Source organism: Otolemur garnettii, unplaced genomic scaffold (assembly GCF_000181295.1).
Source record: "Otolemur garnettii isolate 467f Iridium unplaced genomic scaffold, OtoGar3 scaffold00049, whole genome shotgun sequence".
In the NCBI taxonomy this organism is placed as follows: Eukaryota; Metazoa; Chordata; class Mammalia; order Primates; family Galagidae; genus Otolemur; species Otolemur garnettii.
In genome coordinates this window covers 2,995,699-3,021,959 of record NW_003852444.1, presented here as the reverse complement: position 1 = coordinate 3,021,959, position 26,261 = coordinate 2,995,699, and the positions used below count along the sequence as shown (strand labels likewise).

The following is a 26,261-nucleotide window of genomic DNA, read 5'->3' as shown; positions in this document are numbered from 1 at the left end:
AAAAAAAAAAAAAAAGAAAGGAAGGAAGGAAGGACAGAAGGAAGGAAGGAAAGAAAGAAGAATGGAGTAGTATATGACTGTTTATGTATATGGCAGCATGCATGCCATTTGAAGGATGCATATTTGGAAACAAGCTTTATAGGCATTTATTAGTATTAAGGCCAAAGGAACTCTTTATTGTTTGAGTTTGGGCAATGGAGAGGCACAATTTATACACACAAAACTATGGAGAATGGGGCAGGGAATTCAATTAACATATAGGAAAGATTAACTTATCCCTAAATTTGTGTTCAAAGCTTAATGGAATAGTTGAGCAAAGGTTCTTAGAGGAGGCAGGGCTATTCTGAGCCTTGAATAATGGTGAATCAGGTCGGGATTCATGAGCTCCAAGTGGCAGGAAACCCCCTTAATGGTAGTTTAAACAAATTGGAAACTTTTTTTTTTAATATAACAGTAAGTTTAGAAGGTGGCGATTTGTGGCATTGAATCAATGCCTGAAAGTCTTCTCCTATGTTTGGAAGGGGCTGCCTCTTTCAGTCATCATCCCTCTGTTGCAGGAGAAAAAAAAAGAATAAATAAAAATGGAGTGGGAACAGTAAGGAAGAAGTAAAGGAGAAGGGGGCAGGCCTTTATATCAAGGAAGAAATACTTGGCTGGAAACTCAGTGGACACAAACTTATCTCCTTGTGACCACAACTGTGTCTCATTGGTTGAAACATTAGCTCTGGGCTGGGAAATTTGGTATTTTAATCTGAAATAGTGAGTCAGAAGGGAACATTTTACACAAAGTGGGCAATTGGCAGTGTAAACCACAAATGGCCACCATTTTCCTAAAAAGAGCATGTGCCCAGGTGAGGCATTTCAGGTTGAGATATCAGAATAAGCCAATTCGAGGACTGAGAATAACCCCACGTTATTGTTATGTGTGACTAGCATAGAATTTTCTTTTGGAAGCAGATCAGTTTGGACAGAAAACATGATCAAATTTTGGGAGGTCTTAGGTGCCAAAATGAGAGAGTCACACTTGATTTGATTGTCAGAAACTCTTATTATTGATCTATGAATCAAGGCAGTGCCGTTGTGTGTACATTGTCAGAGGTAGGAGTGAGAGTGCTCTGGGAGGTGGGGGCTAGTAGAACTGGGGAGTGCAAGATGATTTAGAATAGCAGATGGGAGAAGGATGATAGTCCTTAGAATGTGATTTTATTACTTCAGACAAATGAGAACTTTAAACTATAAGAAATGCTACTTAAAGAAGTGTTAACTAAGTAAATGGCACAAAGTCTAGGTTAACCAATTTGATGAAGGTATTTCAAATTGTATGTGAAAACACTACATTGTGCCCCATGTTTGCATTAATGTATACAGCTATCATTTAATTAAAAAAAAGAAAAATATGTAGAAAAATAATAAATATTTTAATTAGTGTGCTGAATTCAGAGAAGAAGTTTTCAAGTTTAGAGATTTTGAGCTTGGAGAAATGAAAAGACTGAGGTACTAGAGATGGAACAATATATAATGACTTTTTCAGCTCACCTATTTTGCAGTTGATAAAATTGAGACCTGGCGAACTGAAATAATTTGTGGAAGGTTCCACAGAAAAATGAGCATGAGAACCCAGGCCATGTTGTGTTCTGTATTCTTTTTACCAGTGGTTTGGAAGTGGAAAGCACGAAGATCCGATGAATTTGGGATGGCACCGTGTGTGTGTGTGTGTGTGTGTGTGTTATGGTTTATGAGGAAGTGCAGAAGAGAGCCTTCCTGCCAAAATACAGAGGGAGCAGGGAGGTCAGGGAAGGAAAGAAGGTAATCTTAACAGGTTGTATCAGAACTAGTTTTTTTCACTGTTATGTACAAGATTCTAACAGTTGTGACATTTGTCCTGTTTCTGCTGAATAGTCCCCCTACCACACAGCTCTCCTCATGTAAGCTGCCATCATACACTACTAGGATATTTGAGAGTTTGCTCTAATTTCTATCTCTTTCCCTAAAACCAGCCTCATATTTTGAAAGACCTCTGTCCTGAGGGCAATTTCCTTTGATCTTCATATTCCTGCAGGTTGCCATTATCACAGACATTGATCTTGTCCTGGGAGAAGCGTACACAGTGGAGTGGGACGTGAAGATAAGGGATGAAGAAAAAATAAACTGCTACCCGGATGAGAATGGTGTTACTGAAGAAAACTGCTCTGCCCGAGGCTGTGTCTGGGAGGTAATCATGCTGACGGTGTTAACATACATGACACTCTCCACACTGCGTCTACAGTTTGACTCCCATGGCACCACTACCTATGTAGTTGCTTAAATCCATAGAAAGAACTTCCAAAGGAACTTGATCTGGATGTGAAGAGTAGCTGGGGACATATGTGGGACTTTGTAAAATAAATATTTTGCTTGGAGATTAGGAATTTAAATTTTTGTCACGCCAAATGATGTATGAGTAAATGAATGATGAGCTTTATCTATACAATGACTTTTCTAACCCCTTTTATATGGTAATTCTAGGATCATAAGCTCATCTATGACTTTCATCTTATTTTTCAGGCATCTAGTTCTCCAGGAGTCCCTTATTGCTATTTTGTCAATGATCTATACTCTGTCGGTGACATTCAGTATAACTCACATGGGGCCACAGCTGACATCTCCTTAAAGTCTTCTCCTTACACCAATGCCTTTCCCTCCACACCCGTGAACTCCCTCCGCCTGCAGGTGACCTACCATAAAAATGAAATGCTGCAGTTCAAGGTAAACACAGTATATATGTGTATATATCAGGTACTGACTAGGCCCTTTACAGTTCTGTTATTTTTTGCTGGCCATGGTTTACAGGATCCTAAATACTCTCCTAAGTGAATCATGCTACAACAGACTCCGTCATTATCCTAAGAGCAATGAGAAAGCATTGATGGGAGAATAAGACCTCTTCTAATTTGCATGTTTAAAAGATAACTGTGCCTACTGTTAGGAAAATGGTTGGGAGAACAAAAGTAAATATGGAGAGACAAGTTAGAAGGCTGCCAGTTACGTAGCCCAGGTGAGGGATTCAGTTTGGACTAGGTAGAAGAAAACAGATGGAGAACAATGGACATGTTTGAGACTGAAAATGTAGGATTACAGGAAGTGGGATTGAATGCAAATTGGTGATGAGAATGAGGGAAGCATGAAGAATGATTACCATGTTTCTGGCTTACATCTCTGTGTGGATGGTGACGTCATTAGCTGGGATGGGCAGTATTGAAAAGGCTATGATGATGAGTTCAGATTTGGATACTGAAGTTGAGTAAAATAGCTAGCAAAGTGCAGGGATTTCTTTCTCTTCCACGATTTAATTACATTTAAGGACTAGGGAAGGATTAGGATTTTTTTTTTTTTTTTTTTTTTTTAGATAAAACCTTGCTCTGTCACTCAGGCTGGAGGGCAGTGCTATCAACATAGTTCACTGCAACCTCAAACTCTAGTGCTCAAATGCTCCTCCTGAGTAGGTGAGACTACAGTGCATGCCACCCACTCAGCTAATTTTTTTTTTTAGTTTTTGTAGACATAAGGGTCTTACTATATTGTTCAGAATGGTCTTGAACTCCTGGCTTCAAATAATCATCCTGCCTTGCCCTCCGGAAGTGCTAGGATTATAGGTGTGAGCCACCAGCCCTGGCCTCTAGACTAGCTATTCTTATTGTCTATTTTTCTATTAAATTGTAGCCTTTCTAAGGGCATGAGTTCTACCATTTTTCTTCTGAAATCAAATGCAGAGCCTGGTAGATAGAAGGTAGCCCTCAAATATTGTTGGGAGCATAAATAAAAGAGATCAGACTGGTGTGGCCCTGCCTGGAAGGTCTTTGCAGTCTGACATCAACTCTGAGTTCTCTCACATCTTCTGTTTTAGGGATGAGGTTCTTCTACATTCATATTCTTGCCACAGAACTAGCATGTGGTAGCATCTAATGGGTTTGAAGTGAATGAACTTAGTAGGGTTTCTACACTTAAGTTTTGCCTACTCTACCTGTGGACCACACAGTAGCTCTCTCCAAACTATTTGCCTCCCTGCAAGCCCACTGTAATACTCTGTGCCTTTGTGTTTGTTATGATTTTACTAGAATGACTGGATTTCCTTTCTGTGTTTGGTTAATGGTTACCAAGCTTTTTAAATTTAATTTTTAATTAAAATCATAACTGTATACACTTATGGGGTACAATGTGATGATTTGATATACAAGGAGGAAAGCTTAAGTCAAACTGATTAATATAACCATCACCTCACTTACTTTTTGTGGTAAGACATTTAAAATTTACTCTTAGTTAAGGGCTACCAAGCTTTTAAGACTCAGCCTGTGTTTGTCCTATGACACCGTCTCAGTCTTCCCAAAACAATGGCACTCCTTTCCTTTAATCTTAAAGCACTTCTACATGGCTCTGCCTCAGTGCACGGATTATTCTCTTTCATTTCACATGAGCATGTGAATTTCATGAAATAATAATGTTATTTTATTCTGTTTTATCTCTAGTGTCTAGTATAGTATCAGGCAGGTGTATGGTAGGTACTCAGTGAATCAATTTAGATACCATTTTCAGCAAAGGTGTCATTGATTATTTTAATCAAATGGAGTTCTTGCTTGTCTTGGAGATTTTTTTTTCAATTCAGAAAAGTTTTCAGGTATCTGTACGTATTCTTCTGCCCACATACAAAATAGTAAATAATATATTCATTAATGCCACAGTGATTCCAAAATGATTTTCCAAGTTAGCACCAATGGCAGTGTAAATGTGTCACTGCAACAGAGGCCTTAAAAACAAGACATGACAAATTCAGAGCAAAAGGTTAATGATGACATTGTTCTTTGATATATTAATTAAATCTCAGGTATTTTGAGCTTAAAGAAGATACATATATATATATCATCTGAACTCTTTGTCAGAAACAGAAAGCTTCTGCTATGGATTTAGTTTCTGAGAGTACTATCCTTACCTAAAATCTGTTTCTTTCGGTCTAGATTTATGATCCCAACAACAATCGGTATGAAGTTCCAGTCCCTCTGAACATACCCAGGGTTCCATCTAGCACCTCTGAGGGTCAACTCTATGATGTCCTCATTAAGAAGAATCCATTTGGAATTGAAATTCGCCGGAAGAACACAGGCACTGTAATGTAAGTGGCTTCTAGACTGCTTCTGAATCGATGCTTAACTGTTCATTCATTGCCACAATCATTGTCCATGAGGGTATCCTGGCTCAAAGCACCACACTGTCAATTTCCATATCCATGAATACATTGTTTCCTTCAGGTGTATTACAAAGGAATTTTTAGCATCCAGGGAATAATTACTGAGACAGTTGCATGTACCAGGGAATTCATCCAACCACTCTTTATGGGGTACCTAATCTATATTAGGTGCTGCTAGCTATAGAAAGATGAGGCTTCTCTTCTCATGACAAAAAATAACCAGTAAATAACAAATATAATTTAAATTATAATGTAAAAGGGAATTGAGATAATGATGATTATACTGTGTAAGAAAAATAACAGGGGTAATAGACAGCTGTAGGAAGCTTACTACTTTTGATGGTGTGGCCAGAGTAGGTCCCTCAAGGAGGGGGCATTTGAAATGGGACCTGGATGAGGAGAAGGAGCCAGCCATGTGGAGTTGAGGGACAGGGAGAAAGCATTTCAGCAGAGGTCTAGTGCGTGCCCAGACTGAGGTGAAGCAAACTTGGCACATTAGGGATAGAAAAACTCCCATGTGGATGGAGCATGGTGGAAAGTGGGAAGACAAGAGCTGGGAGGCAAAGCCAGGATGCTAGGTGGGCTTCAGATCAAGTATAGCCTGAAGGGCTTCTGAAGATCTACTACTCATGAGAAGCCACTTGTAAAAACATGGCTCTGGATCTGTGTAGAAAATGAGCTGAGGGAGGGCGGGGGGAGTGTGCACAGTGGAGATGGTGAGGAGAGCATGGACTTGGAATTGGGAAGGGTGCGCTGAGAGGAGGCAGTGACGGGGAAAATGGAAGAGTGAAGATGACACCGGGGCTTTTAGCAAAGATATCTATAACTATTTAATTAAATGGAATTTATATTTTGTTTGGAAGATGAACAGTTTTTGGGAGGTGGGAAGGGAAGCAAGAGTTCTGATGTTGCCCTAGAAAAGTCAGCTGCTTGAAACAGAGAGAAAAGCCCGCTTTCTTTTGTTCTTTTCTTTTTTTTAAGTCTGCTTTCTTTTTCAATCTACCTTTTGTGTTGCAGCTGGGACTCTCAGCTCCTTGGCTTCACCTTCAATGACATGTTCATCCGCGTCTCCACTCGCCTGCCCTCCACGTACCTCTATGGCTTTGGGGAGACGGAGCACACAGCCTTTAGGAGGGACTTGAACTGGCACACGTGGGGGATGTTTTCCCGAGATGAACCCCCAGGGGTAAGTGCAGGGCGTTCAGGGTCTGTGTCTTTGCCTCTCTGCACCCACACTGTGTGCCCTTTGTGACTGGTCTTCCCCAACTCAATCCAGATTGTCCCATTCTGCTTCCAGAGCAAATGGGCTAATTCTCAGGTTCATTCATTTGCATGTATTTCATTTATGTCATGGAGAAGGCCAGACCCATCTCAGCAACCAAAATTTTGTTGAGTTTATTTCTCAGCTGGATGTCTTAACCTCTCACCACTTCTTCCTTCTCCTCTCCAGGACAAGAAGAACTCCTATGGTGTCCACCCCTACTACATGGGGCTGGAGCAGGATGGCAGTGCCCATGGTGTGCTTCTGCTGAACAGCAATGCCATGGGTGAGATGACGCCAGTGTTGCCCCTTATTTTTGTGTGCCAATTACCCTTGAGTAACTTTAGAATGTGTTTGACCCAGGTGCTCCCTGAAGTCAAAATGATCATCTTGTGCTTGGTGTTTTTTTAATTCTTTTTGTTTGGCCTTTCTGTTTATTTTAGTCCAGTAACATGTGATAACAAGATTTAACCCAATGCTTATTTCGACAAAAATCACATAACAAAGGATAAGTAAAACCATGTAAATCCCAGATCACCTGAGGCCAGATGGTGGCAGCCATCTATGCAATCTGAATTAGTGCTGACACTGGGGGCAGAGCAGCCACTCAGAGGGTGTGAAAGTGTAAAGAAGATTTGTATGGTACATAGGAAATGGGTGGAAGATGTGGGGAATGGAAAAGAAAGCATGTATGTAAAACCTGGTAAAATCCCAATAAGGGCCATGTCTGAGTTAATAGTGTCATACTGATGTCAGTTTCCTGACAATGTATAATGCTTATGGAAGATGTTATCATTGGATAATATCTGTATGAGAGAGACACAGGAACTCTCAGTACCGTTTTAGCACCTTCATCTAAGTATTAAACTATTCTTAAATTTAAAAAAATAATAATTTTTTCAGAAGGAGAATGATAAAACATAATAAAGCTCACCAAAGGGAAGAAAACTCCAGGGATGGGACTCTGCAGACTTTCACTTAACTTCTTCAATTCTGTATGAATATAGTTCAAAGTATACTTCACAGTAGGGAGGGCACAGGAAGAGAAGGTATGCAGGTCAAGGGTGATTCCTCATATTCAAGGTTTACATTTTCCTTCACTTTCAGATGTAACATTCCAGCCCCTGCCTGGCTTGACGTACCGCACCACAGGGGGAATTCTGGACTTCTATGTGTTCTTGGGGCCAACTCCAGAGCTTGTCACTCAGCAGTACACTGAGGTAGGGGGAAATTCAATTTGTTGTCCAGTATTTATACAGTACATTCAGTATTCTAAACCCACATCATTAATATAACTTTCAGATGATAACTGGTCTTTCTCAGAGACAGATTACAGAATAAGGAAAAATACATCCCAATAACTATTAAATTCAATACCTCTCTAAGCATTGCAGAATGGTAGAACTAGTAGTGGTATCAATGGTGATTATGTTGGTGAGAGTGGTAGAGGTGATAGTGGTGATTGTGCTGGTGAGGGTGGTAGAGATGACGGTGGCGAGAGTGGTGGTGAGGGCGGTAGAGGTGACGGTGGCGAGCGTGGTGGTGAGGGCGGTAGAGGTGACGGTGGCGAGCGTGGTGGTGAGGGCAGTAGAGGTGACGGTGGTGAGAGTGGTGGTGAGGCAGTAGAGGTGACGGTGGCGAGTGTGGTGGTGAGGGTGGTAGAGGTGATAGTGGTGGTGGGGGCAGTTGAGGTTATGGTTCTGGTGACATTGGTGGTTGTGGCAGTATCAACAAAAATATATACTGCTTATAGCATGTCATCCATTTATTACTTACTGCATGTCAGACCACTGCAATAACTCATTCAGTCTTCAAAAAAACCACCATGAGGTATTATTATCCCCAATTTATAGGTGAAGATGCTTATTAACTTTCATCCAAGGTCACACAAACTAGTGGGACTGGGGTCTCTTCACTAAGCCAAGCATTTTGCCTCCGGGTTCTGTGCCTCTGGGAATCAGAGTCAAGTCCTATTCTCCAGGCTTCCTAGCAGGACGCTTTCCACAGGTGTCCCAGTGGCTCTACATCTCTTTAGTTTCTCTCTGGATTTGAAATTTGTTGATTGTTTAGCTTATGACATGGAAAAATATTTTTATTAGTACATGTAAAAAACTTCCACCTCATTTCTCCTTTTTGAGGACTAATATTTTCTGTGTATTTTCTAGTTGATTGGTCGGCCTGTGATGGTACCTTACTGGGCCTTGGGGTTCCAGCTGTGTCGCTACGGATACAAGAACGACTCAGAGATAGCCAGTTTGTATGATGACATGGTGGCAGCCCAGATCCCCTATGTGAGTTCACAGTCATGGCTCTGGGACCTTGTAGCTCACCCAGGTGTCTCTGAATCTGGATTTGTTTGTCTGATTTTTGTGGGACTCTAAAAAGATATAAAGTGCTTCCCCATACAATACCACCCTGAGCCTCTCCCCAGCTCTTGTCCCCATCTTCCAGAGATAGAAGCTCAAAGATTCATGGTGATTGGCTAGAGGAGGAGGAGAGAGGGCTGGCTCCAGGGTTCTCTCTGCTATATGTCATTGCTTCCTTTTATTCCTTTCATATGACTTCAAAACACTGGGTCAAAAAGCCAGATTCTGTAAGAATAAATGATCCACCAAAAAGAATTTGCTTAATTTCTCAACAAATTAACTCAGAATTCGTCAGACTATTGTATATGTAGATAAGACCTCAGTTCCAACTCTTCTGTCCTCTTTGAGCTAATCACCAGATTCCTATAAATAGAAACAAGTGCAATGCTTTACTGGAGGACTAATCCAGACTGGAGAGAAGTTCAGTAATCAGAGAAGTGACTCATGAGCCACTTACATACTTAATTTTATGCTACTAACTTCTCTGTTATTTATAATTGTTCCAAAGCAGAAAGTGCGTCATGCAGCCATTAGCCATTACAGCCAATTCTTAATAACAAACCTCTGTCTCATTACCCCTGAGACTGGATATTCAAAGCAGTTGTCACCCCCTTGTTTTGCTTTGTTTTGTAGGAGATTCACTATCTGTGTTCTGGATGGTGAACACTATTTTCTCTGAATGTGAATCACGGATACCAGGGGGAGGTGATGGTAATCACTCCTTGTGTGAGCAGTTTATGAAGCACTTTCCTGTCCAGCGTTTTTATTTATGCTCACAACAGTCCTGCCACGGAGGCATTACCAGTCTCTTTCCTGCTGACTTAGTTTTTATCTTTCTATTTTACAAATGAAACTTAAAAAATGAGTGAATTTCCCATGACCTGTACCTCACAAACACAGTGCTGTCTGCAGTTTACCATCAGGAGGGATGGGGTGTTCTGTGGACCCTGGACATGTGTGACTGCAGCCACTCAGTTTCCCGTGTTCCTCCCACCCCCCCAGGATGTGCAGTACTCAGATATCGACTACATGGAGCGGCAGCTGGACTTCACCCTGAGCCCCAACTTTTCTGGGTTCCCAGCTCTGATCAATCGCATGAAGGCCGACGGGATGCGGGTTATCCTCATCCTGGTCAGTCCCTACATGCCCGTGGGGTGTCTGTCTGGGAGCAGGGGTGGGCCCTGGCAAAGAAAACCTTGTACTGTCTTCCCATGTAATGAGAAGTCAACGTACAATAAGAGAGGGATTTTTTTAGGACTCCCAGAAACTACTGTTCAAATGGACTTCCCTCTTGAGTTCCCCTTTGTTCTGTTCCTCATTTATTCTCGGGCTTGCACTTTGATTTCAGGATCCAGCCATCTCTGGCAATGAGACACAGCCCTACCCTGCCTTCCTCCGGGGTGTGGAAGATGACGTCTTCATCAGATATCCAGACGATGGAGGCATTGTCTGGGGGAAGGTATGATCTTAGCTAGGATTCACTAATCCCTAGCTGAGTGTCGAGTGGGTGGGTAGAGGGGGTTTCACTGTTAGTGTGTTCGTGTGTGCTGTTTTTTGCCTTTTCCATTTGGGCCCTGTGGTCAGAAGTTCTTATTTTCTCACTCAGTATTTGTTAACACAGTTAAGGACTTTTCAAGTAGTGTTAGATGCTTTGTGGAACCCACTTTTCTCTGGATTAATCCTGCCTACTAATCAGAGTATAATTAACTCTTGGAATATAGTTTGCAATTTCTGAGGAAATACTATGTAGGGAAAATGCCTAGTGCATTGCTCTTGAACATTTTCTTCTCTGCAGGTCTGGCCTGATTACCCTGGTGTTGTTATTAATGCGTCTCTAGACTGGGACAGTCAATTGGAGGTAAAAAGCCCTTTGTGGATCCTGGGTGAGGTCAGAGTGGTGAGGAGGGGGGCCATAGCCAGGATACTGGACACGTCTATGCTTTGTGACACAGGAGAAGTACTTAGGGAGTGCCCTGGATGTCAGTCTGTGTGCCAACTGCTTTGCAGGTAGGAATATTTTACTCTCAGTTTGGATGTAGGTACTTATAACATCCTGGGGATTTAAGATCAGCGAGCTTAAATTACTTGTCCATGGTTTTAAGTGGCAGAATAATGATTTCAAATCTAAAGCTGTGGAAGTCCAAAGGCCCATGAAATTTCCACTGGATGATGCCTCCAGGAAGTACTATCTTTTCTCTGAATTAATATAGTTGTTGGTGTTCCCTTGGATGTCTGTTTTAATATGAGTCTCCACCCTCTGTCTCTAATGCTTGAGTCATTTCTCTTTGTATACCTTTTTTCCATGGGTGGTCTTCTCCACCTTCTTGCTTACAAATCTTTACAAAACCCATTCTTTTTGGGGTTTCTCAACTTTGCTTTTACCTTTCAGTTTTTAGCCTTAGGTTAAAGCTTATTCTTTTCTGGGAACACGTTCTTGCTTGTAAAGGATCCAGGTAGCCCATGCTTCTGGACCTGAATTTTCCCCTGGTTCACTAAGTTTACTGGATCCTTACTGGTCTAGGAAACTTCAGCCCCATCCTGTGGCCAACATGTGTGACCTGTAGGCTGACGCAGCCTATTTGCTTTCTTATTCATTATTGTAGTAATACCCACAGCATGGTTCTCAGAAAGGGGATGGGAACCTTCCAGAGAGCAAGGACAGAAGGACAAAGGAGAAGCACTTAGGGAGTGCTTAGGGAATTCTTGCCTGCATTCCTGAGCTCTTCTTCAACAATGATCATTTTTTCTGGGTAGGAATTGTATCAGGGTGCATGTAAACTTCCCAGAAGACCTGGGGAGACACGGAAAAGGCCTATTTCTGAGGACACCTGCCATGAATTGAAAGGACAGGGATATTGTTCTCTATGTGGTCAGCAATGTGGTATATGCATTGGGAGAGGAGCCACTTTTGCTGTCAGGGGTTGGCTACTATTTCATGAGCCCCACAGCCCATTAGCCATTATGGTCAATACTGACATCTTCAGGGAATTTGGTGTCAGTTATAGCAGTGACTAGGAGACACTTAGTGGCATTTAATGGGTGGTAACCAAGGTTGTCCATAGCTCTGACTGCAAGGAATTCTCCAAAAAGAATTCTCTTGCCCCAAATGCCAAAAAAGATTCTCTGTAGATAGAATAACTTTAACTATTTTTATTAGTAAGACACATTCAGACTGGTGGGAATGAGGCTACTGAGTCAGGTCTGGCGTCACTGAGGATAGCATAAAAGAAACAGCCAAGAAGCCTGTGGAAAGCAGATTTCCGAGTGGGAAGCTCAGAAAATTTAATTCAGTAAGTTTGGGATGGGTTCCAGGAGTTACGTACATTTTGGTAGCACAAAGTGGATAGTGACAGGGATCCTGGGGCCTGATGTGCACGTGGGTACATCACTGGTGGAAACCCAAGGAAATGAGGGAGGAAGCATAGATAGCCACGGGGCGAGCCAGCACCTTGGAGAATGGCAGGACATTTTTCATTACTTGGGTAAGGATCATCTGAGCAGAACTTAGTGAAGTTAATAAATAATGGGTGGTCAGATTTCCCACATGTATTCCATATGGAATACAGCTCTGACTTGGATTTGGCTGACACTGACTCTGTTTAATGTAACCCTCCATCCCTCACCCCATCCCATTGCTTCTAACCCTGCCTGATCTGGAGCACTTTGTTTTTGGTGAAAGTTTGTCTTTGTCTGGTTCCATGATTTCTACTTCTGTCTTCTAAAACTCAACTCTGGCATGCCTCCCTTCCTCAAGATTCCCAGTGATGTGGCTGACTACCATCTCATTTCTCGGACAGTCAGATCCCTGAATACTTATCTTTCTGTTTACTTATTCATGTTCTCTCTCTCTCTCTCTCTTTTTTTGCCTTTTATGTATGCCTTTTGTCTACAGCATAGAACAACCAGAGCTCCTGTAGACCAAGTTCTTTCCGTTATTCTTCCTTCCCTCCACACCAGTTTTATTTATTTATGTTAAAATGCCATGGTTAACACAGAGGGGGCTATATACTGAGACATACAAAGGACCAAGCAACATGGAGTATATTGAGATTTAAGGATATTTGCTGCTGCTAAGTGGCATGAACCCACAGTTAAACACTGAGAGTATTTACTTTGTGTCAGCTTCTAAGCTAAGCACTGTAGGGATCACTCAGAAAAATGTAAAACAGGGGCACTGTTCTAAAACATCTTATAGTATATTTAAGAAGTTATACCTTAAGACCAGGTGCAATGGCTCACACCTGTAATCCTACCACTCCAGGAGGCCAAGGTGGGTGGATTGCTTGAGCTCAGGAGTTTGAGATCAGCCCGAGCAAGAGTGAGACCCTTTCTCTACTAAAACTAGGAAAAACTAGCTAGGCATGGTGGCCCATGTCTCTCCCAGCTACTACTTGGGAAGGCTGAGGAAAGAGGATCGCTTGAACCCAGGAGTTTGAGGTTGCTGTGAGCTTCCAAGGGCAACAGAGTGTGACTCAGTCTCAAAAAAAAAAAAAAAAAAAAAAGAAGAAGAAGAAGAAGAGAAGAAAAGAAAAGAAAAAAAAGAAAAAGAAAAAAGCTTGAATCCACTTTTCATGTTAGTAAAGACATTGCTTTTATTATGTCAGGAAAGATGAAGAGAAGAGAAGGTTGAAACATCTTTTTTAAGTCCTCCAAACTTATGTTACACACAACTGCAGTTTTCTTGTGCTTCTGAAACCACAGAAGACAGAGATACACACTCATTAGTCTATCATTATAAAATGTAACTATGCCCCTTCCTCTCCTTTCCCAGGTGGGGATGACATGGGAGGCACCCACCTAGGTTTTTCTTTCAACCAGTTACAGTACCTGTGATGTCTGTAGTCTTAGGAAAGATTAGGGCAGAATTTGAGGGTTGGGCTTCATTCCATGCACACAGAACTGCATTCAAGGTGCTGTTATCATTGACATTGTTACAAATAGGAAAACAGTCTATAGATATTTTCCAAATGCCAAGAGGGCAGGAAATTCATGGTATTTTTTGCTCTTTGCACTCCATGTTTCTCTAAAAAGCCAAGAACATTATTTCGGCTTTGTTCAGACTGTCTGTCACTAGGTAGTACACGTCTGTGCATGATTTGAGTTCTCAGTAAGTGACTGTTTGACATATGATGTATTTATTTGGAACAAGCTAATTATATTTAATTTTTATAGCAATACCGAGCTTATGTGGCCTTCCCAGACTTTTTCCGAAATTCAACTGTCAAGTGGTGGAAAAGGGAAATGGAAGAATTATACACTAACCCACAGAATCCAGAGAAGAGTTTGAAGTTTGATGGCATGTGGATTGTAAGTGCGTGTGTGTGTGTCTATCTTTGTTTGCATCTCTGACTTTTAGCCAAGAGGATTATCATTATCTGAGGGAGACTTTGGACCTGTCAGACACTTCCTCTAACTGGGAGTGGAATGGCCCAATACTCGTCATACCTTGTACCTGGCCTCCACTTCCTCCTGTTATAACAACCAGAGCTCCTTGTACCTGGCCTCAATTTCCTCCTGTTATAACAATAATCACCTCTGAGGTGATTGCTAGGAGTTTCTTAGGTCTTTGATTGCCTCACCCCCTGAAGAAGAATATTTTTTAACCCTTTAGCCTATCACTTGGTAGGGGTTACTTGATCTTGTTAGCTGAGTCCCACCAGGATTTGATGAACCTACTCCCAGGGCTGTCATCTATAGAGGTTACTAGATATTGAATTATCTTGTATTGGCTACTTGTTTGTCTCCAAACTGTCAGGATATAATTATTTTAAAAAGAAAGCTGTGTCTTTGTTTGGCATTTCTAGGATATGAATGAACCTGCGAGCTTCGTGAATGGGGCAGTTCCTTCAGGCTGCAGGGACCCTACTCTCAACCGTCCACCCTACGTGCCATGTAAGGGCTTGGCCTCCTTTGCTGGTAGAGCCATGACTATAAGAAAGATAACCATTGGAAGAGCCCAGTGGTCAGGGTTTGTTCTGATGGCTCAGGGCATGTCCTCATGGTAGTTTACTGGTGGCCAGAGTCAAATCACTTGAAAGGGTCTACCCAGTTGGGTGTGTGCAATTTACTAGATACATTAGGTGAATTTCTTGAATTTGTCCAGAAAGCATTTAACAATGGTAGTAGTATCCTCAAAGGATTCACATATCTAGATTTCTTAGTTTTTTAGGCTCATGTTAATTCTTCTACAGGGATTTGTTTTGTCACCAATGGGTGAAAAGTAGGGGATTCTCCTTTATCATGGAGTTGATGGACTTTGGAGTTACACTTGTGCTCATATCTTGGCTTCAGAAATTATTATCTATGTGAATTATGTGACCTTTCATGGATGTTGCCAAATCTCAATTTCCTAAGCTGTAAAAGGCAGATAACAATTATTTTCTGCCTGGAGCTATGATATGAATTACGTGAAATCATTGACACATTAAGAGCCTATATGGGAGCCTGTCATGCAGGACTGGACAACTGTGTGTCCTTTCCCACACCTCTGCTTTCTCCGGTGAGCTCGATGTTGAGAACATCAATTAGTCTTAAGATCCAGAGCCCAAGCCCTTGAAGAAAGGCCAGAGATAAATAGGATCAGTGCTGGCTTTCACTAGGTTTTTCTTTCCAGATTTAGTGTCCAGGGACAAGGGCCTGAGCAGCAAGACTCTGTGCATGGAGAGCCAGCAGATCCTGGCAGACGGTTCTACAGTCCGGCATTATGATGTGCACAGCCTGTATGGGTGGTCCCAGACCAGACCCACATACGAGTGAGTCACCATCTCTGTTCTCCAGTTGGCACAGGAAGCAAGGACAGCCAGTGACTGGTGCAGCTACCCTACTTTCCCTTTCATTCCTCATTCTAAATGTTAAGAAGATTATAATTACCACTATATAGCAATTCTTATTTATCAGACACTCCCCTTGCATATGGAGCAAGGCTCTGTGATTATAATTAGGATTATATATTTAAATAAAGCCATGGTTCCACCACTGGAAATAAAAGGTGGTCATAGCAAGAGAGACACCAGTAGTTATCACAGTGCAGCTGGTGCTGTAATAGTTTTAGTTATAAAAGGCAAAGGGCACATAGAGGACTGGACATTGCTCTCCTTTATTTCCAAAGTGAATTGTTCAGGGTTTTTTGTTTCTTTTGATTTTTTTTTTTTTTTTGGCCTCATTTGTTAGAAAGTCAACTGATATTCTACTCAATTAGCATAGTCACACTTTGCAAGCTTAATGAATATGAATTATAAGGAAAATATCCTAAAGAGGTTCATCCTCTGCCTCCCTAAATACAGAAAAGCAAGTATTAAGCAAATCGATAGCAAGATTTAATGGTTACTCACTAATCTGGGGCACTCCAGTGAGTTTGCTGCATGGTGAAGTTCTCTGTAAAACACTATGAAAATGCACGACTTGTCTCCATTGTTTAGGATCTGTCAGTGGAGACCTCATTACAGTTCCTGTTTCCCTGTTCCCTCCAATCATGCAACATTCTGCCACCATGCCCTGGCTTAGAACCTCTGGGACCAGAAGCTCTGTGACCTTTCATCCCCTACTGTGCCCTCAGTTTACCTCCTTGCTCCCCTCCAACTAGAGCCGTGCAGGAGGTGACAGGACAGAGAGGGATCGTCATCACTCGTTCCACATTCCCCTCTTCTGGCCGCTGGTCAGGACACTGGCTGGGTGACAATACGGCTGCCTGGGACCAGCTGAAGAAGTCTATCATTGGTGTGTGAGAGCATTCCCTGGGCTTCTGCCAGCAGAGAAGGGAGAATCGTTGGTGAGGAAGGGAGGAGGCAGGTCATGAGGGCCTGACCTGACACACCTGTGGTTCTCATTGCAGGCATGATGGAGTTTAGCCTCTTTGGCATATCCTATGTAAGTGTCCTTTGGATCCCCCTTAGTCCGCAAGAAGATGGCAATGTCTTTTGGGAATTATCAACAGGCTCATGTTATTCCCTTTTTTCCCCAGACAGGAGCAGATATCTGTGGGTTCTTTAATGATGCTGAATATGAGATGTGTGTTCGCTGGATGCAACTGGGGGCATTTTACCCCTTCTCAAGGAACCACAACACCATTGGGACCAGGGTAGGACATTATTCCCTACTTCAAAATTATAAACCCCATGTCTGGACAAGCCATATTCCTCTGTAATATTTAGGTTAATTATGTTGTTTAGTCAGAATTGTACCAAACACTATCAAGAACATCTTATAGGGAAATTTAATCAGCCATCCTAGGAAAGATTCAGTGACTTTTTCCATTCTATTAAGAATATCTTCTGGGTCTCATATGCAGTTGTCTTTTGGTTAGCTGTGTGTGATCTTCACTTGGAATAATCTTTCTATCCCTTATGTACCCCTAAAAGGAGCTCCAAACATTCTCCTTTCTTTTTTATTTTCTTTTGTTTTTATTATTTCCTTTTGGTTTATTTTGCTCCTTTTTCCAGTTTCTTGAAATGAAAACAGATCATACAATTGAGACTTTCCTGCCTTTCTAATGTAAACATTAAGCACTATAAATTTCTCTTTTTGCTCTGCGTTAGATGACAGAAAGACAATGAAAAATCTCTAGACACTTCTCAAATAATTCACAGGTCAAAGAGAAAGTCTCAAGGGAAATTAGAAATGTACCATCCTTTCTTTTCTTTAGAGACAAGACCCTGTCTCCTGGAATGCTACATTTGAGGAAATTTCCAGACGTGTCCTGCAGACCAGATACACCATATTGCCATATCTTTATACCTTGATGCACCAGGCCCACACGGAGGGCACCACTGTGGTGCGGCCCCTTCTCCATGAGTGAGTGTCTAGCCAGGATCCCAATGACTAATGGATAATTTATTTCATTCTCCAGGGTGGCAGTTGATGCAAATAATTATTCCAAATCAAAGTTGCATTTGCCTTTTGATATCAGCTCTCGAGGCACACAGCACACTTCATTGCTCCTTCAGTGCAGTGTGACACAATAGACTAGTCATTGAATGAGAATAGTTTTTGAAATAAAAAAAGCACAGTTAAAAATAGTTTCTAATTTGACTATGCAAAGGCCTATGTATTTTTTATAGCAATTTGGTTACGTGGACCTAAGCCAACATGAGGTCAGGTCACAAAACACAGCCATTCTGGGAGAGAGTTGAGGGACAAAGGCCATGTTTGCATTCAAAATGTGCTATAGTTAAGAAATACGGAAATATATTACAGGAGAGAGCATATCCAAGTACAAGCACTTCTGAAGTTTGAGGAGCATTGTGTGTGGGGAGTTGGGCAGTGTGTTCCTGATCAGGCTGAGGAAAGAGTAAAAGATGGCTAAGGGTGCAGCTGGGATTTTGCCTGGGACCTGAACTGGAGATGTTTCCTCAGGGTTCTGGTTTTCTGGGGCCCTTTTCAGGCTCTGACTGTGGCACTTTTGCTTCCCTTTCCAGGTTTGTGTCAGACCAGGTGACTTGGGACATAGATGGTCAGTTCCTGCTTGGCCCAGCCTTCCTGGTCAGCCCTGTTCTAGAGCTTGTGAGTATGAAGGCAACTGATGAGTAGAAAGTCTGGCTGTGAGGCTGGGCACACAGGGCAAAGAAGAGGCCTGCCATGGTGGGATTCCCGAGATACGGCTTCTTATTCTATCTCTGTCTCTTCCTCTCCTTCTGAGATGAGGGCTGATACTTGAGTATGTGGGGCCTCCACTCCTTTGTCTTGAATATCAGCCTAATAATTCTGATTCATAGGACAATCCATAAGAAAAATCTGTATGAAGTATTCCACGGTAGAATCATCTTTCCGTTAACTGAAATAAGGAGTACGGGGTCTGGTGGGGGCAGTAGTGTGAGGAATCCTTTGCAATCCTCTAGCACTGTTGAAATAAGACTTTTCAGAGAACTGCTTGCAGCACTGTGTGTCCTCCTCTGCTGCTGTCCCTTCCTGCTGGAAGGGCCTCTCTAGGCAGCAAAAACCATTTCTTTACTTCTTCTATTGATGATTAGGCTTCTGAGAAACCTCCTCAAATCTTACTGTACCTACAAAATCTTCTACCCCAGACCTGGCCTCAGTCGTTTATCTCTTTAGAATGGATATGAGGTAAGTCTATGAGCAAATCCTGGTTTCATTTTATTCCTGAATTTCTGGGTCTCAAAGAGCTTTATAGAAGCTGCTTGTTTTGGTAGGCAAATCTCCCCTTTCTGAAAAGGAAGCCTTCCCCAACATTATTGACCTCTAGAGAGATGAGGCCAGTGGATCCAAACCCATCACTATTATTTTAACCTCTTTCTTAATGTGGTTACTCTGCCATCAATACCAGTGCCCACTGACAAGCTTTGTTTGTATTTAATTTTAGAATGCCAGAAATGTCACTGCCTATTTCCCCAGAGCTCGCTGGTATGACTACTACACGGTAAGTTTTTCCAAATGTTTATACAATCTGGTGGGAGAGTGCAAACTCTTTGTAGATCCAACAGAGATCAGGTCAAATGCTGCCTTTGTAACCCACCTGGTGTGCAGTCTTGGACAAGTCAGTTTTCTCACATCCAAATGGGGTAAAATCACCTCCCTCATAGAACTGTTGTAAAAGAACACACGAAGCGTCTCACTCTGTGCCTGGCTTCTAATGAATATTCTTTATGTGTTAGTGTTTATCTTTCCTTATACCACTACTGTTCACCATGGCACACAAAGGTAGGAAGCCTTTGAGATTGTGCTGTAAACTATAGTTTTTGTTTATGTCTTTGCCTGCTGGAAGTTTCTTAGAGGCCTTTCTTCTCCTTTTGTTAAATATCTCCTTTTATAGCACAGATGCTCCAAGAAGCATTGGTGCACATAGCTGCCTAAAGTAAGCAAGTTGTTAGGCAGTCTGCAAAACCCACACAGAGGGCAGGGTCCAGCCCTTGCATGTCTAAGCAGTGCAAGTTTATTGAGGAATGAGGAACCAGCAAAACTCTCCCTGTCTCACAGTTTGTGAACTAGTGTGAGCCCCCAAATGTCAATAGCACTGAGACTGAGAAGCCCTGCTCTAGTTGATAAAATGGGAACAATGATTCCTTAGGATTTGAGGTTGATTCCTTAAGATTCAGGTGAGAGAGTACCTCCTCCTTTCACATGTGAGGCAAGATAAAGATTTCAGACATAAAGGCAGAGGTCAGGGTTTGTAAAGGTAGTCAGCTCACCTGCATTTTTCCTATGAAGTAAGAGTGAAAGGTGTGATTTAAGGAAGTAGGTAGGGGTAGGAGTGAGGGTGGGTAGCACCCAGCTGGGCCCCTAGTGAAAAAGAAAGTCTAGAAATACCATTGTGGGGAGTGGACTAGGAGCAAGGAGGAGGGAATGGGAGGGTGATGCAAACTCCTGTAGAAATGCTTGGTGACACAGAAACCAGTTGTGGAGTCAGGGTGGACTGTGACCCATGCTAGGACCTCATGTATTGTATACAGGTAGAAACCTCAAAGTTTCTGACCTGACGACAGCAGTGCACAATTTCCCACAGCACCTGGATGAATGCATAAGTGTAGTAACAGGTGTGTGTGAAAGGGTGATGGTCAGGTGGCAGGTTCAAAGGGGTGAACAAGATGTCTGGCAAAATACGTTGTCCAGGGACATGTGTGTCCTCTCCGTCATTTCTCTCTTTCTTCCGGCCCACAGGGTGTGGATATTAATGCAAGGGGAGAGTGGAAGACCTTGCCAGCCTCTCTTGACCATATTAACCTTCATGTCCGCGGGGGCTACATCCTGCCCTGGCAAGAGCCTGCACTGAATACCCACTTAAGGTGAACGCTGGGACTGGGGTTCTGCCTTATATACCACTTAACTCACTGACTTGCAACAAAGCCTACCAGTGTGTAAGCTCCACTCTCAAACCCAAAAGCAATTTTACTAAACCCTTGTTAGTGTTTATTTGCTGGTTTGTGCAAAGACTCTGCACTCTTTGAATTATAAGTAACCTCTATTTTAGGTCTAAGTGGGGGAGATGGTAGGTTTTAGGAAGTGATATTTGAAATGGAAGTTGAAATAGGAGCAACCATGACTCATGATAGTTTTAGAAGAGTGTCAGATCTAATCAACTCTTTCCTAAGAAAATATTGCTGAAAAATTGTTTTAGCCATATCACAGCTGATGCCTGAGGCTGGTATTCCTCATACATAAGATTTTAAAATTCTAGACCTAAGTTTGTATAATTAATAACTAATATAAGTGAATGTTTGCTCTGAGCCTGGAACTGGACAGATATGGGGATTTCTATTAGGAGATTATCTATTTTTCCTTTAAAAAGAAAAAAAAATAAATTCCATGAGATAGTTCTGCTATTATACTCATTTTGCCGATAAGCAAAGAGGCTGAGGGATTTACTCAGAGTCATGGACCTAGTAAATAGGGACTAAAATCCACGTCTGTTGGTTATCAGTACTAAAAGTTTTAGACCTCCTACTCATTTGATTCTAATGATTTCAAATAAAAACTAAAGAAACTAGGACATTTGAACACAGAACTCACTGTATGTGTTTTAGGAACTTAGGTCATGAAAACATAAAGGTTTTAGCATAAGGATTTTTTCTCATAAAAGGGAGAAAATGAACCCAGTAAGTTTGACTGTATTGTTTTTAAGAGCCTTAAAAAGGATCATATAAATGGATGAGAGCTAAGAAAGAATTAGAGATATTTAAATCCAAAAAATTCTAAAAGAGGAATTCTCATTGGTAATAAATAATAAATAAATAGTGATAAATGCACTAATTCATTCATTCATTCATAACATGAAGTCCTATTACTAGATGGAGACAGAACTAGAATTAGGCCACAAGTCCCTTGAATCTAATAACTGGCCTTTGTCTCATGAAACACTTTCTTTTGTGCCTTTGCATTTTGTGAAAACCCTGTTTGTGGCTGCGGCTCTGGTGTTTGCTGATGCCTCTCTCCCACCTCACTGCAGCCGCCAGAAATTCATAGGCTTCAAGGTTGCCTTGGATGATAATGAAACTGCTGAGGGCTGGCTCTTCTGGGATGACGGGCAAAGCATCGGTGAGTAGGAGTTACCTGGGATTCATACCAGTAGCATTGATTCCAGAATGTCTTAGAGGCCTGCTTTTAAAAGCCTTTTGCACATTAAAACAACCCTGGATTTTTAAATGTAGTCATTTGTTACTTCAAGAGTAGGTACATTCCATATTGTACATGATCTGATCTCCCCATAAATGAAGCTTAGTCCCTCACCATTGCTCAACCATCCTAGTCCACTGTCAAAAGCAATAGTACATGAGCCACAGGGAAAATTTATTTGCAGCCAGCTGAGATAACTTTGCTATGATTTATGATCAAAGGCATATTCCCTAGTAACATGGCTTACTGTCCCAGTAAAAGAGCTGATGCCTCAGTCAGCTATGTTATTTATTTGGAAAATTTTTCATGAGGAGTAGACTTTTATGAGGATGGTTCAAGTATCATTAGTTATTTCTATACCAGTGCTGTCTGATGAAACTTTGCAGTGATGGAAATGCTTTCCATCTTCTGCTGTCCAATGGGGTAGCAACCAGACATATGTGTCTATCGGGCACTTGAAATGTGACAAGTGCATCTGGAACAGAATTTTTAATTTTAATTAACTTAAATTTAAACAGCTACATTTTTTGAGCAGCTGCTGTCTTGGACAGCACAGTTCTAGAGGGAAGCCAGCCAAGGGCTACTGGTTGAGTGGAGAGTAGATTAGAAAGAGGTTGGCACATGGGGAGAGTGAGAAAGCCATGAGGCTGGGGCATCAGGCAGGAATAAGGGCTCCTGGTTGGCCCACATTCACTGGATGTGCTGCCCCTCATGCTCTCCCTGGTGCTCCCCCAGGCCTGTGGCATGCACGATGGGTAAAAGACAAAGGAAGTTTTCCTTTAGTTTTATTTGTTCTCTAGAAATCACATTTTAAAAATTGACCAGCGTAAACCCACCAAGACATTAATCTTGGTGTTTGTGTGTGTGTCGTGTGCATGTATGTGAGCAGATGCGTACACTTTGCAAAAGGAATCCATGCTGGTATGGTAGACTACAAGGATGAGATGTGGCTTAAGAGTGGTATTAGAAACCTGTATTACACCAGGGAACTTTGTCAGATGGCTGCATCTATGCACACTCATTTAAAACATTTTGTGTAAACTCAAGTTTGTTCAAGAGTGATTAGTCTCTAGGAAACAGACATAAATCACAACATGCAACTCAGGAAAGAAGAAAAGTAAAATAAAAGAAATAAAAGTAATCTCAATCAAGACAAATAAGCCATGTGGAGGTCCAGCCAATGTCTATCTCATTGTTTGTTTGCAGATACCTATGAAAAAGGACTCTATTACTGGGCCAAGTTTTCTGTCAGCCAGGTGAGTATGACTGATGCTGTGAAGGCAGAATAGAGTTCTACTGGAGTGGGAAGATGTCAAATATCGTAAAGGCATAAAACACCACTTAGAGCTTTTTTATTGCTCATGTTGCTGATTCACATCCTTACATTCCTCCAGACTTCAGACAGGGCTTTGCTATGCTCCCAGAGTAAACTTACTCACATCTCATCAGTAATGAGCACTCTTCCAGTTTATCATTTCTATGTTATCGAGCCCTTATTCCTAAATTGCCTTGTCTGTACATTTTATACCTTCTTCACCTATAGAATAGAAATTTCTTGATATTTGAGATCTTTGTCTCTCATGCAGTCCAGGGCAGTGCCAGAGATCCTTTAGACACTTGTCAGTGCAAAGTGGACGGTCGTTGGCAATAGGAGATAGTCTCCAAAGACACAAGATGTCGATATTGTAGTTGTCTTTCTTAAAGATTTGTATCTGTCCCTAAAAAAAGAGATGGGGGAAAAAGTGAACTAATTCTACTAATATTTGCCCTTGGTTTCTCTTATCTCCAATGTAACAGAATGTGATGCGGAGTCATGTAATTTTCAACAATTACATCCTCGGTACAAACCCTTTGAAACTGGGCTACATTGAAATCTGGGGAGTGGGCAGTGTCCCCATCGCCAACGTCAGCATCTCTGTGAGCGGCACAGTCACAGCACTCCCTTTCAAAAACAACTCCACCATGCAGGTTTGTGACCAGCGAGAGGTTCCAGTGGCATTTCCCAGTCCCACTATGCCTAGCGCAGGGCCTGACTGTTTCCCCTGCAAGTGACTCCGTCTATGCAAGGCCCTTCAGGAACTCCTCTGTTGTCACGTGTTAGGAGTGGGCAGCATGGCGGTGAAGGGAAAATTCATGGTTTATTATCATTTAGAATCAAGGTTCTGAATTCTCACTTTCCATGTTTGCCTTCTTGTCTATGAACCTGTGGAACACTTCATCTTTTTCCCTCACCTCTGCCTCAACAATTAACTTCCCAACCACCTTGAGCAACCCTATTTCAGCAAATGTGACATCATCAGTTACAAGTTACTCCATTATTTCATACACCACAAGAAGGATACAAGGATTAAAAACTATAATTTAATAACTTTCCTATCACTCAAATTTTTTCATTTTATTTACTTTTTGTTTTTTAAAAGTAGATCATAACTGTGTACATTACTGCATTTATGGGGTATAAGGTGCTCATTATATATACAATTTGGAATGCTTACATCAAACTGTTAACATAGCCTTCACCTCACTTATTTAATTGTTGTGTTAAGACATTTATACTCTATTCTTAATGCAATTGACTTGCACCCTTACAATATGCACAGTAGGTGAGACCCCCTGATTGCCCTCCCTCCACCCAGCCATTTCCCTCCTCTCCCCTGGCCCTCCTCTTCTCTTTCTTTCTGGGCTATAACTGTGTTTTGTCATTTGTATGAAAGTGTGGATTTACAGAAAGCTTTGGGAAGCTTATTTAGACACAGATTTTTATTATATCCACATATTTTAGTATTTTAAGTGATAATACAGAGAAGAATGTTGAATGGAGCTATATTGATGATTCTGTATCATCAATCTGTAGCACAAATTGTTCTTGTATTATTTAAATTTGTATTCAGATATTTTTATTTTATGAAATAGTTTATTACCTCATTTGTTATTGTTTAAAAGAAAAATACGTGCCACAAATCTGTTAGAATGTTTCCTCTCTACTAACGGGATGTTGGTGCCTGAGCACTTCATAAAAATTCTTCTGCTATTGTCTATGAGATTTTCTTCCAGGCTGCTAACACACTATACAAGTTTTCATCCTAGGACTTTCTTGATCTTATTACATATTCCTAAAATAATCCTTAAATAGTTGTGTAGTCATCCATTCATAACACTGATAACAGCAATGAAGTTCACCCAGACACAGACAATAACCATTACATCGTGAGCACTCCCTGGCTCAGGGTAGGGCTAAGGCTGTTGATTACAAGACACTGTCTGGCCTCATGAATGTTAAGTATGTGAAAAAAATTAATGCAGTATGGTGATCTCAACACTTATCATCCTGTTAGTAAGTGGGACCTTTTCTTCCTTGTGTGTTTAGGTTTTTGCTTTCCCGTGAAATATTTTTCTTCTTAATCCTTCCTGATTACTTAGGCCTGAAACAAAGTCTTCTTTCACTTTTGCATTTCCTCATACTTGTGGTTTTATTGTCAATCAAATCACAACTTTTCCAAGAATTCATAAAGGACTTTGCCCAATTCTGCTGCTTACCAGCTCATGGGCTGACATACAAGCTAATGCCTGCACACACTGTAAAGTCATTTGGAAAGTATTTGCCTATAAAAAAATATTGAATATCAAAGTCTTACTAGGCAATTGTCAGGGTGCTATGAGGGAATAGGAGAAGGAAATAAAAAGATGGCTCCAAGGAAAACAAACACTTCAGAAGAATAGGAAAAAGGACGTTCTCTCCAGTTTGTGCATTGGCTTCTCTGCAGTGGTTATATATTGTGTTAGAGGCCTATACCTATTACTGAAAGATGTCTGTATCCTAAGAAGTTGGAAAATTTCCTCCTCACTTAAAAATTTGTGGGCAGTCTGTTAGCTAGGCAATAAAATGCAAAAGTATTAGGGGGTTATATGGACCATTGACTTGTACTTTATTTGTGTGTAGGAAATTTCAATAAAAGATGCCTATTGTTTTTCCTTTGATTCTCAACAGGTATTAAGCATTGATGTGACTAGCAGCAGCATCAGCCTACATAATTTCATTTCATTGACCTGGAATACTCTGTGAACTTTTAGAGCAAGATCCTAACTATGAATGACTTTGAAACTACTTAAGCTTCATGCTCAAAAAATTATTATGTGTTGTTAATTGGTTCATACTCCCTATGAATAAAATATTTTATTAATGCTATTATTTTTGTTTTCTGTGCATCCTGAAGGCTAAATCTTAGCCCTGTGGGATAGGCAGTAGGGAGCTGTGGAGAATCTATGGGTAATGTTAATGTCCCTATGTGATTAACATGGTACAAATGGTTCATCATGTGACATTTACTGGATATAAACTGGGATGTGTATGCGT

General features: G+C 41.3%; 1 protein-coding gene across 1 annotated transcript in view; it reads left to right on the top strand.

The window, feature by feature from the left end:
* Positions 1 to 25,970, top strand: part of MGAM (maltase-glucoamylase) — a 63,608-nt gene extending 37,638 nt beyond the window's left edge. Inside the window, exons 24-47 of the mRNA XM_003791558.1 lie at positions 2,060 to 2,212; positions 2,545 to 2,745; positions 4,989 to 5,143; positions 6,236 to 6,404; positions 6,669 to 6,765; positions 7,587 to 7,699; positions 8,645 to 8,770; positions 9,848 to 9,976; positions 10,194 to 10,304; positions 10,641 to 10,703; positions 14,018 to 14,152; positions 14,650 to 14,737; positions 15,459 to 15,597; positions 16,428 to 16,561; positions 16,677 to 16,711; positions 16,806 to 16,922; positions 17,487 to 17,635; positions 18,259 to 18,343; positions 19,161 to 19,217; positions 20,456 to 20,580; positions 21,741 to 21,829; positions 23,114 to 23,163; positions 23,705 to 23,875; positions 25,896 to 25,970. Coding sequence (XP_003791606.1) covers positions 2,060 to 2,212; positions 2,545 to 2,745; positions 4,989 to 5,143; positions 6,236 to 6,404; positions 6,669 to 6,765; positions 7,587 to 7,699; positions 8,645 to 8,770; positions 9,848 to 9,976; positions 10,194 to 10,304; positions 10,641 to 10,703; positions 14,018 to 14,152; positions 14,650 to 14,737; positions 15,459 to 15,597; positions 16,428 to 16,561; positions 16,677 to 16,711; positions 16,806 to 16,922; positions 17,487 to 17,635; positions 18,259 to 18,343; positions 19,161 to 19,217; positions 20,456 to 20,580; positions 21,741 to 21,829; positions 23,114 to 23,163; positions 23,705 to 23,875; positions 25,896 to 25,970 — 2,766 coding nt within the window. The remainder of the gene's footprint in view (positions 1 to 2,059; positions 2,213 to 2,544; positions 2,746 to 4,988; positions 5,144 to 6,235; positions 6,405 to 6,668; positions 6,766 to 7,586; positions 7,700 to 8,644; positions 8,771 to 9,847; positions 9,977 to 10,193; positions 10,305 to 10,640; positions 10,704 to 14,017; positions 14,153 to 14,649; positions 14,738 to 15,458; positions 15,598 to 16,427; positions 16,562 to 16,676; positions 16,712 to 16,805; positions 16,923 to 17,486; positions 17,636 to 18,258; positions 18,344 to 19,160; positions 19,218 to 20,455; positions 20,581 to 21,740; positions 21,830 to 23,113; positions 23,164 to 23,704; positions 23,876 to 25,895) is intronic.
* Positions 25,971 to 26,261: the final 291 nt, after the last annotated feature.